The sequence below is a fragment of the Pseudonaja textilis genome, chromosome 5 (assembly GCF_049901715.1).
Source record: "Pseudonaja textilis isolate UNSWEBS1 chromosome 5, rPseTex1.2, whole genome shotgun sequence".
Lineage (NCBI taxonomy): Eukaryota > Metazoa > Chordata > Lepidosauria > Squamata > Elapidae > Pseudonaja > Pseudonaja textilis.
The window spans coordinates 18,811,433-18,831,242 of record NC_141994.1 but is presented as its reverse complement, the minus strand read 5'-3'; the positions used below and the strand labels follow the sequence as shown (position 1 = coordinate 18,831,242).

At 43.6% G+C, this 19,810-nt stretch overlaps 1 protein-coding gene across 2 annotated transcripts in view; it reads right to left on the bottom strand.

The window, feature by feature from the left end:
- The window catches only part of ETV6 (ETS variant transcription factor 6), a 125,734-nt gene extending 112,267 nt beyond the window's left edge, over positions 1–13,467 (bottom strand). For both annotated transcript variants that reach the window (XM_087934226.1, XM_026702296.2), the window contains exon 1: positions 12,812–13,467. Coding sequence is in view for 1 of the 2 variants with exons in the window: in XM_026702296.2 (XP_026558081.1) it covers positions 12,812–12,844 (33 nt within the window). In the remaining variant the exon portion in view is untranslated. The remainder of the gene's footprint in view (positions 1–12,811) is intronic.
- Between the last annotated feature and the right edge of the window lie 6,343 nt (positions 13,468–19,810).

Here is a 19,810-nt window from a genome sequence, read left to right as displayed (position 1 = left end):
ACTGTTGCAGCATCCCCACACTCACGAGAGGCCAGGAGAGGAGATGCGTACCTCGATGTGAGTGATATTAAGTTGGCCACATCCAGCCAATAATAACATGATCACCAAGCCATGTCCACCCAATCACATGACCACCAAGCCACGCGCATCACCTAAGCCACACCCACAGAACTGGTTGTTAAAAAATTTGAATCCCACCCCTGTTCTAGCTCATCTCAATCGCGGGGCACAGCTGATTTCCCCCCCCCCTCGCTGTTCTACTTACTGTTGCTGGCTTGGAAGGTAAGCAGCTGGGCTTCTAAATGCTCCACTTTCAGCGCTGCGCGCAAGTGCCTAAGCCACGCGCTCACCAAACCCGTTGTTAAACCAGTTGCAGCCCACCACTGGACCCAAACCGTGGTTGGTTCACAAATCATGCAATTGAAACTATCTGCTTTCCTATCTTTTTCATTCATGATAAGGAAGAGATAAAGTTTCTGTTTTATTTAATTTTAATACTTCATTTTGTACAATCCTACACAAACTGGTTAGGAACCTTGGTTATTGGAACAAGTAAACCAGTGAACAAGCCTGACTTGTTGCAATGAGTCCCAATTAGCACCAATCATAATTCCTAACTTGAATGCAATAACGTGATCATAAAATACTGTATAATATGGATTATGTATTTCTGGCTTGACATGATGAACACAACTGCCCTGTTCAACAATCATGGGTTTAGGGATTATGCAAGAACTTGGCTATGGTTACTGGACAATGATGGAAGTAAAAGCTCCTGACTATCTCAAAACCATATTGGAGCAGAAAAACAGTAAGTGTTCAAGCTTGAGTTTTTCTAAACTTCTCTAAACCAGGTTTGCTCTAAGAAGGGAAAGCACTACAAAATAAACTCTGTTCTGCATTGAACTTAAGTTTGTTACCTGCCTAGATTTTAGGGACAAGTCAGAATTCAGCAGACATTCTCTTGGACTGAGAGGGTTCTAAAGCACTATAAAGCGGTATATACCGTATTTTTTGCACGTTAAGACACACTTTCCTCTCCCCCCCCCCCAAAAAAAAGTGGGTGGAAATGTCTATGAATCCTATAGAGCAAATGTTGACGAAGCTCCACCCACCCGCCAGCCCCCATCCTTTAGCAGTTTTCACCCTCCGTGTGCCCCATTTTTGGCTTCTGTGCATCCAGCTTTGACCTCTGCACATCCCGTTTTTGTTCCGAAAAGCGGTAGTGATGGCGACCCCCGCCACCTGGAACAGGCTAAAATGGAGGTGTGAGGAGGCCGAAAACAGGACATGCCAAGGCTGAAAATGGGACACATGGAGGTGGCAACAGGTGGCGGTAGCGATAGGCGGTGATCCCCACAGTGTGAAACAGCCAATCAGCGGTATTCGGAGAGGCCGATCCAACTGCCAATCAGCTGCTCATGCTAAATCAGGCTGCGATAACGTGCTGAAGCTGACCAGGCTGTTTGCCATTTGCTGCAAAGACACTAACCAGATGAATACTGATGGATGCTGGGATGGGAGACAGAGGCAGCTTTTTTTTCTTATTTTCCTCCTAGATGCATCTTATGGGTCTGGAGTGTCTTATAGTACAAAAATTACCGTAAGTCTACGTGCTATTGCTATATGCAAATGATCCAACCAATACCCACAAATCTCCTTGGAGCTGGTCTTGTCTTTGAGTGACTTCACAGATACATCCCTTTTTGATAATATATTCTTTAAAATCTCCAGCTAATTTTAGCCACTCTTTTTTTTTAAAAAAAAAAGTAAACTCATTTAAGGGAGGATAGGAAAATGGGCACATCCTCCAATAAATAATGTTTTGGAGGTTCACCAAAATATTCTTCTCTTCTACCTATTAGGCAAAGCATATTCCAAGGACTGGTGAGCAATCAGAAATTGAACCTTTCTTGAGATTCACCTCAACTGTAAGCTGCCATTTTCATCGTCCAACGTTGATCATCTTTCAAGGCATAGAGAAAAAGCCACATTGAAGTCTTGTCATTAGGCAAGGACCTAACGAAAAGGATTTGCGGGTTACACATTCAAATGTCTTGGATTATATTGTTAAATTATATAACAAATATAAGGAAGATGTGAGTTATTTAAAAAAAATCAAACAGTAAACATTAGAAGTAAACCCGCATTGCAAAAAGGGGAGGAAATAGACAAAGTTTATGTTTTCCTGAGAAAAAAACTACCATATTTTGAGTTTAAACTCCGCATCTTTGGATACAATCTGCAAATTGTGGCCCTGGTGAGTTTACAAGTGTGTCTGGGAAAATTTGGCATCCAGGGACTTGTACATATTTGGTCTGATAAAACCCTTGTGAAAATAAAAAATATTTGAGTGAGTGTGAGAGGGGAAAAAAACATCCTGTGATTGAATTGCTTGGCTATAATCCATGTTTTAGTGTTACCAGGACAGCCTGATTCAACTTGTGATTTATCAACAGTTTAAGAATCGGCTAGGTATAGTGATTTTATTTTCAAAAATTCAAAATAGCTCAGGCTACAAGTCTTCCGAAGTACAGGAAGATGGTACAAGAAGCTGAATCCCCAAGAAAGAAGATGGAAAGTTATGGTTTCGCCTCCATTGTTATTTGTATTTAAACAAGAAAATTATTCTGTGGAAATCCTGTTTGGAATCATTCTTATGTGAAAGTGTCAGTTGTGGTTAATCATAGTTTAGCTTACGTCTTTTTTTTAATTTAACAATTCTGGAATGGGAGCAAGCAATTAAAGCACCTTTTCCAAATTTACAATTCTCTCTCTTTCTCACACACACACCATATGTCAGGACTACAAGTCCCAGAATTCCCTTTTATTATGCTGGCAGGGAACTCTGGAATTTACCATTCCAACATATATGAAGGACATCAAGTTGGAAAAAAATGAAGAGGTTTCTTCCGATCTCCAAGACAATCAATTTCCAATCAATATTTGGATTCAAGCAATATTTTGAGTCATAATGTGGTTTGTCTGGTTTTAGCATTTCAGACATTAGGAATCAGGATAACATGTTAATTCTAGTGAAGATGATTTATTGTTCATGCCTATACACAAGAATCTAGTCAACTATTGGTCAGCGCTAAATTGGCATAATGAAATTCAAGAGGAGTTGGACTTTGAACTTAACACTTCTAGGCTTATTACTTTCTTGACTCCACCTCCTTGCTATGCCTGGCCTTCTGCTACATCAGTTCAATGAATGAGCAATATATGAATTGTAATCTTAATGCACTATATAAATCATCCTTTATGGATGGCTTAACCATCCATGATTAATTCTGGGCTAACCTACTTCACAGGTCACCTTTACATCTCAGAAGCATATGAATTTGGACTACGGAAGTGCTTAGGATTCTTGAAAATAATGAGAACTTCAAATGTTCACCCCCAGCCCTCCTGCCCAAAATTAGACAAAGGAAACAACTTTAAACCATTTCCGTTTGGACTTCTGCAATCTTAACTCTGCAGGTCGGATCAATCAACCTTCAGATAGACTGACTAGTTCAAGCCAATTTTTTTCAGAGCAAATTCACAGCAGTCTTGTTTCCTTTTCGAACAAGTAAACATTGGTTCCAGCATACAACCATAATAGGAAGTGGAAAAAAGAAAATATTACACAGCACAGTTCAGGCTGCCATTCTAAACATACATTATTCCTCACTTCGATCCTATCCAGATGGGTTCGATTATCACTTTCATGGTGAGCATCACCAACTAGTAAAAGCTGGTTTTTGCAGCGGTATAAACCTGGAGAGGATTACATTATCACAAGGCAAGCTGAAGGACACTCAATGATTAAAAGGCAATGATTATCAACCGTCCCCACTCATATGCACAAAAGAAAATGCAATATTTAAGATGATATTGGAGAAAAAAGGGTCTACTTTTTAAATTTAGAAAATGCTAGGTGACTTACGCATTTAATATTGATATTGGGCTTTAGCTAGCAATGCTAAATGTTAATTTATCGATGGATGTAAATGCTTTTCTTTCTCCAAATAGTATTTACATCCTTCCCAGCAAGGTCTTTGCATAATTTCACTGAGCATTTTCACACTGAGGAATTCAGGCCAACCCCCTTCTTGAAATAAGACTTTTTTTGGTCTTCAGGCATAACACAACAGCATGATCGTAACTGACAGCAGTGACTTTAAGTTTTTATACACTAGTATTTACAGTGATGGGAATGCTGAACATTAAATTTTGCATTTGACGGTGGGGAGGCTGCAACAATTGTTAAGTGTGAAAAATGGTCATAAGTCATTTTCTTCCAGTGTCGCAACTTTGAACAGCTACTAAATGAACTGTTGTATATGGAGGACTATCTGTACAGGTTTTCCTTTTTTCCTTACTCTTAGAAGTAAAGCAGCTTTCAATTCTGCTTATTTCTAAGAGTCTGTTGTTCAAAGCTATGGCCTTTGAAACTAACTATGTTCTAATAAACCATCTTATTCCATAAAAAAATTAAGAGTGATGTCTTTTCATCAAGAGAAGCTGTTCTTTTTAACAGGGTCGGAGAAGGTAGAGAAGCAATGCAATTCTCTTAAGTGTGTGTTTACTATGCCATCAAATGACAGATGGAGTTTGAGATCAGGATGCTGCCGAAAAATTAATTAATTAATTAATTAAACAGGCAGGCGGGCAGGCAGGCAGGCAAGCAAGATGAAAACTGTCCAAGCATACATTTTATCGAAGGACCAAAATAAGAGTTGTGATGGCTCCATAACATTAGAATGTTTGTTGATAAAGATGTGTAATGTTACATTACTGAGTTAATATACAGTAGCTGCGCAACTTCATTACAATCACAGACCAGCAGAGCTGCTCATCTCAAACACTAAGACATTGGACGGCTTACGATAACAGATTTTATTTTATTTATTTATATCTGACCTTTATTATTTTTAATAAACAACTCAAGGTGGTTGAACATATCTAATGCTCCTTCTTCCTCCTGTTTTCCCCATAACAGCAACACTGAGATAAACACACAATGCATTAAAACAAAACCAGACTTATGGCTGTTCTTCCAGAAATGGAAAAGGCTAACCATTGAAGTTTGGTGAGGATGAAAGGGAGGGGAGGTGGCCACACTGACCAAAATGCTGAATGTCCAAGAACGCTCCCCGTGTCCTTCTACCAGCCAAAAGCCATGCAGAAAACAAGTCGGCTGATTCAGCCAGTTGACCCCTAGATCTGACTTCTTCCTGGAGGAAGCAGTGAAATCCAGTAATTTCAGAGGTTCTGGAGAAATTCAGAGATGATGAAAAAAATTGTTTCCATACTTCCAGGACCATCAGAGACGCGGACACCAAAACTGGTTTATATGGCCATTTTAGGGAAAGGGTCTGTAGTCTAGGTAAGTGCCCAATGGTCAAAAATCTTACTGATTGAGCTAGACCAGTGTTTCTCAGACTTGACCAATTTAAGATGTAGGGACTTCATCTCCCAGAGTTCCCCAGACAGCCTGAGTTAGACCAAAAACACAAAACGTGTGAACTCAATCTGCAGCTACCTTCTAGGGCAGGGGTGTCAAACACAAGGCCTGCGAGCAGTCCTGGAAAATGTAAGGGGCTGGCCCGCATCGTTTCGGCCCGGTCTACTCACTGCAAAGAGGAAACATTGAGCCGGTATGGCTTCAGCCCAGTCTACCCAATACAAAGTGGAAACACGCAGGGCTGTCTTAACAGCGTTATAGGCCCCGGGCAAAGCAGTGTACTGGGGCCCCTACGACAACTACTCACAGGAATGAAAAATGTAAGTGGTCAATAAAATTAAACATATATTTATTTTATTGGCACTTCTACGGAAAGAAATCAGTGTTAATTTCTACTCATGCATGTTAGTATTAATAAAAAATGCAGTAAAATGTAATAAATATGTTGCTGTATTTATATGACACAAGATGCATTGAAGGGTTAACAGACACAGATTAGTACGGAGCCCCTATGCTCGTGGGGCCCACAGGCAAGTGCCCATCAGGCCCATGCACTAAGACAGCCCTGGAAACATGCCAGCAGTTTGGGGAGTGGCATCAAGCTGGCCCACCCAGTTGGCCACACCCACCTGTCCCCCCGAGGTGAACCATAGTCCTGATGCGGCCCTCAGTGAAATTGAGTTTGACACCCTTGTTCTAGGGTTTTGACATGAAAAACTTTAAATGGGGAGACGGTAAAAGGCATCAAAATAGAAATTGCATGATAGGGTTCTCCCTTATCCTACACCAAGGATTTTCAAACTTGACAACTTTAAGACTTGTGGAATTCAACTCCCAGAATTCCTCAACCAGCCATGCTGGCTGGGGAATTCTGAGAGCTGAATCCACAAGTGTTAAGGTGCCAATTTTGGAGACCTCTGTCCTACAGGGGTGAAACACTTAAAATTGATAAATGGCATTTATTACATTGAATTAAAACATGCTTCATTAGGGAAACTTCTGGGGGAAAAAAAGTATTCTAATGCAGGATTGAAAATTTCCATTTAATAGAAATACACTGGATTTCTATTGCTACTAGATTAAATTCTTTCCCAGAAAGCTATTAAGTAAAAAAAAAAATCCAATAAACCAATTCACTTCAGCCAAAGAGAAAGAATTAATCTGTTCTATGACAAAATGCAGAATAAGGCTTATTCTTAGACCTTTAGACTGACTTACTTTTTTATTAACTTCTTGTATCTGAAGGAAACATCCTGGATTTTAAATGACGCTTTCTAATTTTAAAATACATTTAATTAAAATCGCTATTTCACTCTATCATTTATTCTAATCTTTTAGCTTTATCCTTAGGCCCCCTTGTTTCATAAGTGCTTTGAGAAGAAAAATATGATTTGATTAGGCAAAAGAAATACAAATATGTAGGTGGGGGAGGGGATGCTGCTGTATGCATTGTGTGTTGTCACTGCACAAATGGATGTAAGTTATGACAATAGTCTCCTTCTGTGTTGACATCACGTTGCATTGAGAGCATCAAGGTTGCTGCAACTATGAATGCAATTCATAAGATCCCAAGACTATATATAGATGGGGATGGATGAGTTCACACAATGTTACTGATAAGCCTCAACATGGTTTGGTTTTGGCTAAACTGTTTTGAGTGTAGCTCATTGTGGTTTATTCGATCAAACATGTTTTAATCAGACCATGGCTTAAAATAATGTGGCAGCCACCCTTAAGAATCAGATCTCAATTTAGTAAATAAGAACAATGGCATATGCATTTGGATCATCACAACTCAGTAACTGGAATAGTCAGATTTTAAAAAATCTGATTAGAGGGAAGAAAAAACAGCACATGGGTAATTATCATAAAACTTATAATCTAGAAGCAAATGTCCATAAATAAATTCCTATTGAGAAGCCATCTTTCTGGGAAGCGTTTATGAATACAATGTTTAATGGAGTCTGAATGCCAAACCCGATGTTTATTTTATTTGTATACTGGCTTTATTGTTTTTATAAATAACTCAAGGTGGCAAACGTAATACTCTTTCCTCGTCCTATTTTCCCCACAACTACCATCCTATGTGGTGGGTTGGGCCAAGCGGGAGAGACTGGCACAAAGTCACCCACATCCAGCTTTCATACCTAAGGCAGGACTAGAATTCATGGTCACCCTAGTTTCTATAGCCTGCTGCCTTCACTGCTAGACCAAACTGAGGTCTCCTGCTTTTTGTTTTTTTTAACTAGGTTTAAGTTTAATGAGGAAAGTTACATTACTGGAATAATGTAGTGGAAGAAAATCTATTTCCTTTATCCAGATGTTCCGAAACATTTAAAATGGATATAAAAAGAGAAAACACAACTTCCTACAACTCTCCAGGTTAGCTGGTTTGGATCCTTTCATTCTCATTCTAAATTATTAGATGGAAAGTCTCCCAGCTTCTGTAACAGAGTCTAAAATAAGACTGTGATGGCCATGCAAAGCCAAAGATGTAGAAGGCAGACTTCTGCAAGAATCTACAAACTATGGTCAAATCCATCAGGATGGTGTCCACAACGATGAGATAGAAACGACAGATAACAGGTGTAGCTTTGTTCACACACTGTGGCCACCATCTTGACTTTTGTCGCACTTTATGGACAACCTGCTCCCTTCTACCTAATGTTTGGATGAAGCAGGACCAGGAGGGGTTCATATCTTCTCCAGCTGGCCAGTGGAACCTCGCTGACACTTGTGCTGATCCTGAAAAGCGATTCAGGTACTTGGAAAGAAACCCAAATGTGTAAGCTAGACCTGGGAGGTTAAAGGGAAGAAAATTATGCTCACAACAGCAAACCACTTCAATACTGCTAAGGAAGGTGAATTCAACTCAAAGGCACCTGTACCTTTTTAGAGTCCGTGACAACATGCTGATGATGGCGTTCTCAAAAAAATTTAAGTAGGTTAGATCAAGATAGAACCCGAATGAGAGACACTAGTATCTCAACGTTGCAACTTAAAGACATGGGGACTTTAACTCCCAGAATTCTCCAGCCAGTCTAGCTGGCTGAGGAATTCTGGGAATTGAAGTCCCCATATCTTAAAGTTGCCAAGGTTGATTGAGATAGACTGCACTAGGGTATCCCTTGGATAAAGACAAAACAGGAAATTTGAGACCTCATTTTTTTCCTCCTCCCTTTTCCTTAGAGGCAGGAAAGTGGAAATGTGGTGGCAAAAATTGTGAAATAAGATCCTTCAGCATAACCCCACTGAATTACAGGAACTGACAGATCAGATTAAGTCCACTGGTTTAGGATAATCCAGGAGTTTGGCCCAGGCAAGGCAACTCCCATTTGTTTTTCAACAGGGTGAATCAACCAAACCTGGGAACAGAAATGTCAGGAAATTTAAAAGCACCTCATTAGCCACCCTGGCCTGCTTCTCCCTACCTTCAGGGCTCCGATGAAGGATCCATAATCCCTGCCCCTAGAATACATATTTATTTCACTTATCTTAGAAAAGACCATCCTAACATTGGGGGTGAATAGAAGGCGGGATTCCACCAGGAAATAAACTTTGTTCATTTCCTCCTTTGTTTGTTTGATAAACTCCTTTGAGGAACAGTTGGATTTCATTCACTCCTCTTTCCTGTTCCTGATTTCTGTTTAATTAAAAAAAAACCTGAGTTCCTGACTGGAAGTGGCTGGGTAGAGAGACCATGTATGGACCACAGAGGAGGCCCAAATTTCCCTTGCTGTACGCAAGACAGTTGTTAAGTGAGTTTTACCCCACTTTATGACCATTCTTGACACAGTTGTTTATCAGTAAACCACGGCAAATTGTGAAATTAATAACAAGGTTAAGTGAATCCAGCTTCCCCATTGACTTGGCTTGTCAGAAGTTTGCAAAAAACTATTTAAATGACCCTGGAACCGTCATAAATATGAGTCAGTTGCCAAGTGCCTGAAGGATACTGCAACGGTTGTAAGTATGAAAAATGGTCATAAGTCACTTTTTCAATGCCATTATAAATTCAAACTAAACAAATGGTTCTAAGTTAAGAACTACCTGAAGACGAAACTAAATAGAACTGGACTCCCAATTTTTCAAGGTACCAAATTATACTTGGAAATCCCATTTAAAGTTTCACCTTATTTTTAAAAAAGCTTCCCACACAAAGACTTTCCTTTCTTCCCTAGACTTTTTGAGAAAATATTGTGATATTGTTTTAAATACCCCAAAAAAAAACCCTTACAGAGGTGCCTGTGTTAAGGCTCAGGAGAAATCATGAAAGAAAGATTTTTTAAAAGATTATGCTTCTTTACTGCAAGAGAAGAGATTGCTAAAGCAAAGGCTACCCTCCCCGCTTTGTGGAAACTTTGTGAACAGCAAAACCCAAACAGAAACCTGAAGGAATATCACTAGATTAAATGCTGCCAGGATATAATGTGCAACTTAGATATTCACTTTTTATTTCTGAGCAAAGAAGAGCATGCAGCCTGGATTTTTAAAATGGGATTTCTTTTTGCCTTGGAACTCTTCCCATTGAATATGAGTGATGATGTCATTTCCCCAAAAAAGGGGGGGATTTTGGTACAGCTCAGAAGCATCTTATCCTGTGAAAAACAGATTGAGCAAAAAGCATGTTGGAACTGGAGTAGAGGCACCCTGTTATTCTACAAGCTAATGAGGATACACAGCCTTCTAAACATGAGAGGAAGGGCTCTTCCAAGTAGAACTACAAAAACAACACGGCTCCAATTTGGGGAGCAAAACATTAGAAATCTCTACTACAGTATTCAGAAAAAGAGCCACTGACTCTCAGACTAGAAAAATCCTGCTTTGATAAGGATTTCCTTTCCTTCAAACAGAGCCTGCACTCAGAAAGCAACCCAAACTAAACAAAACAATGGTTTTCTCACTCTTGACTACATATGGGCAGCCCACAAATTTATTGAAAGGGGGAAAAAATCCCCAGTCACTACAGATGTTGTGCAATCATAACTGTATAAAAAAAGGTATTTATGTGATCGTTCATGACATATATAGAGAGCATTTCTGGTAAACTCTGGGCTGCATTGCCCAGAACCACACAAAAAAAGAAGGCAGTTGGAAATGACTTAAAAGTGGAGCCTTCAAACTACACTTAATATTGAAAAAATATTGAATTCAATTCTATTACGGAATTGAAAAATGGTCAGTTTGGTTTAGTACTGAGGACATCAGGTTAAAAAGCAGGAAACGGTGAGGAGTAAAAAAAAAAAAAAAACCAGCTGGGTGACTCTGGGCCAGTTGCTTTCTCTCAGACCAGCCCACCTCACAGGGTTGTTGTTTTGAGGAAAATAAGAGGAAGGGGTACTAGGTATGTTGGATTTTTATTTATGAAAATAATAAAGGTGAAAAATAAATAAATACATTTTAGCAATCCCATTAACTGTTTTTGTCCCTCACGAATGACACCAAAATTTACAGGTAACCACTTCTCCTTAATATCTTTCTAAGAATGGGAATCTCACGCTACATGTTACTATATTTCAGCGAAACAAATTATGGGCATGTTGAAATCAAGTTCTTTGGGCGTGAAAGAACACAAGCTATCCTCAAGGGAAATGCAAATTAAAACATACATCATAGGATTTTTTAAAAAAATAAAATGTTCACTGCTTGTAGATATGGGCCTTAATGGTTACAGAAGATTAAAGAGTGAAGCACAAGTAAAACAGATTTTCAGATGGAGACAGCTGCCAGTTTAAAAGATCCAAAAATGTCTTTTCTAGTGTTTCATTTGTCTTCCACTACATTTCTAAACCAGCTTAATTCAGATTCAATTCAGATTAATTTTTAGTTGAAGGTAACTCTGAAGTAACTCTGACCGAATAATAGCTATATCCCCACTCCTATCAATTTTGGATAGATTTTATGATTACCTCCATAGCAACAGACAAGTTGGAAGGGACCTTGGAGATCTTCTAGTCCAGCCCTCTGCTTGGGCAGGAAACCCTATACCATTTCAGACAAATACTTGTCCAATCTCTTCTTAAAAGCTTCCAATGCTTTAATGAACGTGTAACATGTATGGTTACTTTTAGAAAAAAATTTTTTTTTGCATTTTGTGTATCCTTTTTTTCTCTTATGCATCTTGCATTTGTGTTAATCTGGTTAGATAACCACGTTTCAAGAAGATGGGGGGAGGGCGGAGAGCAACTAAACATACCGCATTTACCCCATACATCCGAGTCAGGTGAGCATGCAACAAGGCCACCAAATAAATACAAGATTTACATTCGGTTGCATTTTCTTTTTCCTCAAAACTAGCAAAGGGCGACTGAAGAGGCGGCAGCTGGGCTTGAAAGCCGGGGAAGAGGGGAAACTCCACGCAGGTTCAGAACAATTGTTATGTGAGGGGGAGGGGGTCCCCAAGAAGCACCCCACCCCAACAGAACTCCCTTCCTGGTTTGAAGGAAAAGCACCTTCGCCTATTTCTTTAAAGCTCGTCACGAGGGGTTTTTGTGTGTGTGTGTATGTGTCTGAGGGGGCTCCACTTCCTGGCGGCCGAAAACGCCAACAACCTGTTTCATTTCTTTCTTCCAACTGCCCAGAAAGTCGGAGCTACAAAGGGAGGAGCGGGGGGAAACCGTGGGGATCGCTGGTCCCTCGGCTTTCCAAATCAGGGCCGGCCGACTCAAAAGGATCAATGGCCTCGAGGGACCTACCAGACCCGGCAACCGGGCGCCCCTCCAAGGGAAAGCAGCTTTTGCGCGTAAAACCCCGCCGGGCGCGCGGGGAATCTCGCTTGCAAAGCGCAGCGCCCCGTGCCAAAAACTCCTCACGCCGGGGGGTCGCCTTTCCGCCCCGGGGCCCTCGCCAAGCCCACGGATCGGGGTGGGGGTGGGGTGGGCGGCACAGCGGAGGGATCGGGCGATCCCACCGGAGCAAGTTGGGAAACTTCTCCGAAGAGGTTTTTTTTTCTTCCAGCCGGGGGTGGTGGTGAGGGGGGAAGAAGGTTGGGGAGGTTTGCTTTTCGGCCCTCCAGGCGCTTCTTCGCAATGTCTGGAAACAACCAGTCCCCCTCCTCGCCTCCTCCAGGACCTGCAAGCCAGCTTCGGGGGTGTAGGGAGAGGAAAGGGGGGTCCGCCGATCTCGCGCCCGCCAAAGGCAGTCCGGGCCAAAAAGCGCCTTTCCGCCCAAGCAAGCAACCCCCCCCCCGTGCGTGCGCGCGCCCCCAGGACTGACCTCCCGTTTGCAAGGCGAGGAACCGGAGTGTGTGTTTGTAAGAAAGAGGAGCTGAAAGCCCCCACCACCACCCGACTTCCGCCCGAGCCCCCCACCCGCCTGCCCAGCCCCGAGGCCCGACGGCAGCCGGCCTCTTGCTTTTACCTTGATGCAGACCAGATCGGGACCTTCCGACATGTCTCCAACGGAGAGAAGGCGAGCAACCTCCCAAATGCAGGAAGTTGGCCGCGCAACGCACCGTACGCCTTGGCTCTGGGTTGGGTTTTTTTCTTTTTTTCAAACACCCCCCTTCTTCTTCTTCTTCTTCCCGGCTGCTGGGCTGCGCCTTTCCGCCCGCTGCTTTGGCTGGCTTGGCTCGGCTTCCTTCCCCGCAGCAGCACCTCGGCCGGCCGGGCGAAGGCGCTCTCTCTCTCTCTCTCTTGTCTCAACGGCGCGGCGCCTCCGCTGATCACCGGCGAGCCGCCCGCGCGCCCCGCAGCCAACCCGGAGGGGACCCTCCTCGCATGGCTCGGAGAAGGGAGGCGAGGCGAGGCGGTGCCGCCTCTCTTCTTTCTCTGGCTCGCTCGCGCGCGCGCGTGGAGGGGACGGCGAGGGTGGGGGGTGGTTTTCCTTCTTCCTCCTCCTCTTCCTCTTCCTCCTCCTCCTCGGCTAGCCTCCCCCGCTCGGCCCGGGCCCGCCGCGCAACGATGCCCGGCAGGAGAGGGAGCGCGCGGCGGCTCCTCCGGCTCATGGACCTGGAGAGTTTCCTAGGCTGAAAAAGTGACGCGAGTTCCCGGCATCGGCTCTGCCCTCTTAAAGGAGCCCGGCCCGGCAGGAAATGGGAAAGCAGCGAGCTCCGGTTGCCGGAAAAGAAACCAGAGCGGGGTGGGGATGGGGGGGAGGAGGAGAAGGGGAGGGATGGAAGGAAGGAAGCGGGAAGGGGCGCGGAGGGGCTTTGCAAGCAAGCGCAGCCTTGCGAGCAAGGAGGTGCCTCGCTGCGCTTGCAAATCCTGTGTGTATCTCCCCCCCCCCACTCCTCATATACCAACCAGGCGATGGCCTCTCCGTGCAGGGGGAGGGGAAGGGAAGGGAGACTCGGGAAGAACCCAGGAAATTCGGGGGAGGGGTGTAGGATCGCTGCGCCTTGAGCGCGCAACGGTGGTAGGATCGCGCCCCCCCGCTCAATCCCGGCGCATCGGGGTGCAGGATCGGAGCGCATCTAGGTCGGCAGGCCGTGGAAGGGGGGTTCAACCGCCCAGAATGCAAAACTCTGGTGGAAGTGGGTGGGTGTGAAAAATGGAGAGACATTTGCAGAAATGAAAACAAAGCGATCCAAGCAAGGATCGATCTCTTTCTCTCTTTTTGTTTTAATCTTTTCCCCTCGCTCAGATCCGATCCAGTAGGGACCACAAGGAGTTTTAGGGTTTTTTGGGGGGAGTGGGGGGTTTGTCCTCCGGCCCTGCCTGTTTAAGAGCCTTTGCAAGGAAACGAAGAGAGCTTTCTTCGGTTACACAAACGGAGCCCGGGGAGGGGAGGAGAAAGAGAGGGCTTAACCCACTTGCCGTGGAGACAAAAGACCCGACGGAAAAGAGATTTATTTATTTTTTCATCTGCTTCCCAAGCTTGGATCAAAACTGGAGCCCTGTCTCGCTCCTGGCTTTCCAAAATAAACATTCCACTCCCCTTTTTCCCATCACCCTTCCAGCCCTTCATTTTCCTCCTTTTCCACCAGCTGGGCCTAGGAAATGGATTTCTCTGCTGGAAAGATGCGTGGAAGCCCTGGGTCCTCCCAAAAAGCCGCTTTCAAATTATACTGACTGCTTCCTAGTATGATTTGACTGCTTACTGTACCCTATGACTATCATTAAGTGTTGTTCCTTATGATTCTTGACTCTTGACGAATGTATCTTTTATGTACACTGAGAGCATTTGCACCAAGACAGATTCCTTGTGTGTCCAATCACACTTGGCCAATAAAGAATTCTATATTTCTATTTCTATATTTCTTCCTGCAACAACCTATTTGATCAAAGGACAAAATGCTGGATGAGGTTGGACGGGTTTTCAGGCGTGAGAAGCCCTTCACCTGAACAGTTCCAGAAGTCCTGTTTACTTTACTCCTTTTAGTCCGAGCTTCAGATTTGCTTGAAAGTCAAGGCAAACTGTAACAGTCACTTTGTAGGGGGAGATGGGTGGCATAAAAAATAATAAAAATATAAATAAAACCGATCTGAGGAGACAATTCCTGTAAGAATTGCAAAGTCCTAGCTCAAGCTAGGTAGTTACAGGTAATCCTCAAGTTACAATTGGGACCAAATTTCCATTGCTAAGTGATGCAGTCATAAAACAAGAAGTGCAAGAGATGCTGGTCAGGAAGGGAACTCTGAAGACCAGTTGTAACCAACATTCATTTGGTGTCATAACTGAATAGTTGCTGAATGAGTGGTTGTACATTGACTGAAATGAAATTATCAGGAAATTTTATTTGTTCTGATAGATGATTCCCCAACAGTCAGGCCTGTATGTTACCCAGGGTGAAGGCACAGGAAAAATGAAGCATGCCTCCAAAAAATAAACTAGCCAATCTGGTGGCACCATCTATTTGGAATAAATATATCTCCAAATGGTTATCACAGCCCACTTTCCTCAGAGTTGATCCCCATCAGCAAATTACTGTTGAATCTGCAAAGAGATATATCCCAAAAGGCAAAAAATTGGCTTAGATGCCTTAAAACTTGGAAAAGTTTAATTTTTTTTAGAGCATCTGCTCAACCCCACTTGGTTGCGATTTTTGGAACAAGAACTCTTAAGATTTAACTGAGTGCTCAGAATGTGGTACGTGCATGTTTAATGGAGGCCTAGGCTCCAGAATTAATGCCATGATTTATAGCGTCCTTGAGGTCACCCAACACCTCATCTTAGTTGGACTTACAGAAGGAAAATAGAAGACTGCATTGAAAATATCCAAAAATGTGTAGAACTTTAAATGTACGGGCAGGACCTCAAACTAGGTCCAAAACCTAGGGTATATAAGCAGTCCAAATTGTTTCAAACTTGATGAAAGTAGGAAGTTGGGATTGAATTGAATTGAATTCTTTATTGGCCAAGTGTGATTGGACACAAGGAATTTGTCTTGGTGCAAATGCTTCCAGTGTACATAAAAGAAAGCTGCCCTGCCAGTAGTTCCATGTGGCCTTTTACAACAAGGGAAGGGACTAGATCCAATCTCTGAGAAACTCTGAGGTTGGCAAAAGTATGTATGAACTCTTTAGCACCACCTGTGGTCCAGCAAGTATGAGACCTATCTCAGTTGTTTCATCTCAGCACAGACTGCCTTGGCCACAGCTCCATCTGCCTGTGCAATAGAGAGTTTGGACTGATCAAAAGCCATAGAGCGTGGAGAAGCACCTCACCACACCTCCATTTCCTAACACAAGTCGTCCGCTTCTTCCTTCTTCAAATCACTTGAAAGGGGATGGATTTGGAAAGCATGATTGCCATCACTTAGAGCTGAAATCTTAATGTTGACCTTTCTGGGAATCTTCTCCATGAAACTCAGCACAGGTTTACACTATTCTCATACAACTGTTGGGTATGTTTTTCCATTGTATAATTTTTCCATTTTTTTACCCTTATGTTACTGTATAGGAGTACTGTAAACAGGGTTTTTCCCCTAATTAATATGGGCAGGTATTCTTTTATTTTTTAAGCCATTTTTCAGTTTAGAAATCATTTTGTAGCAGATTAAGGTTGATGATTCAGTTAAAGTTGAAAACACACCAACTGCAGCTACAATACTTTGTTCATTGCAGAGTGGAAAAAAAGAGACTTAAAACATAAAGAAGGCCAAAGTAATGACAGTAAGTCGAACAACCACTCTTAGAATTGCCAATGAAAATATCACTTGTGGAGAGCGTCTACCTTTTAGCATCAACTGTCATCAGTAAAGGAACAAGAAACCAAGAAATACACTGCAGACTAGTACTTTAGAAGGCCTTCCTAGAGTAGCTATGAAAGTCTTGGAAAAGATATTCAAATAGAGTGGTACCTAGGTACTCATCGTTAATTGGCTCCAGGAGGCATGATCAGTACCAAAAAACTATTGAGTACCAAGCAAATTTTCCCCATAAGAAATAATGTAGTGAGTCAGAAGGCAGCTACCAAAAGCAAGTTATAGCTTGTGCGTTGAATATCAAACAGACGAAGAGTACCAAGACAAATTTTTCATGCCAAAATGCATTGAGTACCAAATTTGGTTACTTTCAAAGCAGCTGAGTACTAGGTACCACTATACTAGAATATGTCTACACTAAAGGTGATATTCAGCAGGTTCTGACCAGTTCTGGAGAACCGGTAGCGGAAATTTTGAGTAGTTCGGAGAACTAGCAAATACCACCTCTTGACTGGATATTCCCCAGTATCCTTCCCCTGCCATGCCCACCAAGCCATGCCCACAGAACCGGTAGTAAAAAACTTTTAATTCCACCACTGGTCTACACCTACAAAGATCAGATTCACGCAAGCTATGCTGTTCCCTGTGGCGCTCTGTACAAGTGAAAGTTGGATTTTGAAGAAGCAGGAAGAGTATTGATGATTTTGACTTTTGATGTCAGAGAAGACTCCTGAAGAGCCAAGAAAATAAACCAATGGATTATTGAACAAATCAACCCAAAATTTTCACTCAAGGTCCAAATGACCAGGCTCAAATTATCTCCCCTCAAACAACGTGAAAATCCAGCTTTGGAGAAAGCTCTAATGCGGCGAAAGATGGAAGGAAAAAGAAGACAACCAGCAACAAGATGGATGGACTTAGAATAGATATGGAGGTGCCAGGGGCTAGGAATCGATTGTCGTGGAGAAAAACTACTTTATAGGAGTCAAAAACAACTTGATGGCATATGATCAATCACTAAATCCATTGGCTTCTTATGTTGCTATAAGATGAAAAGAAAACTATGATATTTAAGCACACAATGCAATTAAAACTGCTCTGTGTCATACATAACATTTGGATGTCGTAAAGTCCATATGTATGATCATCATAGATCATCATAATGTCTTTTTTTAAAGTAGATAAAATGGTTTAGCAAGATTTTATAATGCATTTGAAACTGTGAAATGTTCTTATTAAAATAGCCTCAATATATTTTAGTTTCTAATGGCAAATATGGAATCCATTTCCTCCTTAAATCAAAATACAGGAAATCCAATAAAATAACAAACGCTTAATGGAGCATTTTAGATTTAACCTCTAAAAGGCCCTTTGGAGATGAAGAGGGTATAAGCATGCCTTTGTCTTCAAATCTTGGAAGCAGCCATCTCTTTTATTGGAATCACTGGAGGAAAATTTATTCTAACATGAAGCCGACATAAACAATATCAAACAACACCCAACGTATGTTTTTTTCCATAGAGCTGTTCCGAGTGTCCAGGTTGGGAGGAGCTCCAGTCTCGGCTCTCACAGGCTGAGCTTGAAATTGAGGAACGCCTCTCACCATCACGTGGTCCTCTGGGCGCTCCCCAGTTTTTAGCTCAGCCTCGTGGCAGTCAGGCTGTTTATCTCTCGCTCCTGGTCGTTCAGCACCCTAGAGTTTTTGTCGCTTCAAATTGGACCCTTCCATCAGTCAGCGCAGGAATTGAGGTTGGAACTCCCTAGGGAGTGTTTCTATTGCAAGGGGGACCGTTTAGACCGTTTTCTTCAGGGGAAAACCTAGCGCTTCGAGCGCTGCTCCCCCCCTCCTTTGTTTGCCGCCTACTCGCTCCGTGCGAAGCCGCTTCGTTCCTTCCTGCCTTACACTTTAGCCGCTGTTTTCCCCCCGCGAACGCCCTTTAGCCCAGGGAAACGCTTCCCTGTTCCTCCCAAAGGTTTTTTTCTATTAGTCTGGGAGTTAGCTGCCGCTGGGGTTGCCTCCGTTATTCGCGGCCTCCATTTCGGGCTCCCTGTGGCGTCCGCCATCTTGGGTGTGCCCAGGAGCAGCCGCCATCTTGCGAGTGGCCGCATGGCCGTCCGCCATTGCCAGAGGCCCTTTACAGGCTGCGTTCTTTAATTTGATCACTAGGCAGTTTTCGGACTGCCTATATCTCAGCCTGCTCTTCATTCTCTCTGTCAGGCTCTTCTGCAGAAATAAGGGTCCGTTGGCTCCGCAGCCCTTCCCCCAGCAGGCGAGGTAGCAGCTCTGCCATCCCCCTTCCCCGGTCCGCCCGGCAGGGGTAGCTGCCTGGCGTTCACCTTCCGGCTGATTGGTTTCTGGGCTAGGCCCTGCTCCGCAACAAATTTCTATTTTAAACAAAAAAAAAATTTTGATCAAAAGGGGGGTGCGAAACATGCGCTGGGATCCCCGGCCTCTACGTAGGCCGCATCCAGACGTGCCAACCGTCTTGCACTACTTCTAAATCCATCTTGTTTGTGGCCGCATGGCCGTCCGCCATTGCTAGAGGCCTACCTGCAGGCTGCGTTGTTTTTGATTACTGGGCAGATCCTCGGACTGCCCAAATCCTTGCTTGTACCTTGAAAACCCTGCCTTGGTACTCCTCTAGACATAAGGGCCCGTTGGCTCCGCAGCCTCTCCCCAGCAAGGCGAGGTAGCAGCTCTGCCATCCCCCTTCCCCGGTCCACCCGGCAAGGGTAGCTGCTTGGCGTTCATTTCCGGCTGATTGGCTTCTGGGCTAGGCCCTACTTCTCAACAACTTTCTAAAAAATTTATTTTTTTGTTTGATCAAAGCGGGGTGCGAAACGAGCGCTGGGATCCCCGGCCTCTGCGTAGGCCGTATCCAGACGTGCCAACCATCTCGCATTAATCAAAAACTTTCCTTTTTTCTTCTCTCCAGATGGCAGATGACAATACATCTCGTGGCACTTCCTTGAAGGCCAAGTCAAAATCTCATCACCTGCGCAAACAGGCACAGGAGGTATCCAAAGCCTCCCAAAGGGATGCCCTTAGGCGGCACAGGGCCCTTGAGAAGGAGATTGACAGGCGCTCTAAAGAGTCAAGCTCTGTGCCCCTGGATCCTTCCACTCCCACTCCCTCAACCTCCACCCATCCTCCTCTCCCCTCCTCCCCTGCTTCTTCCTCTTCCTCACAGCCTGGACAGGACCCTGAGGCCACCTTTACCCCCACTGCTGCAGGACTGCGCCCGGAGGAGCCTCACCCACCCCCCACGGTG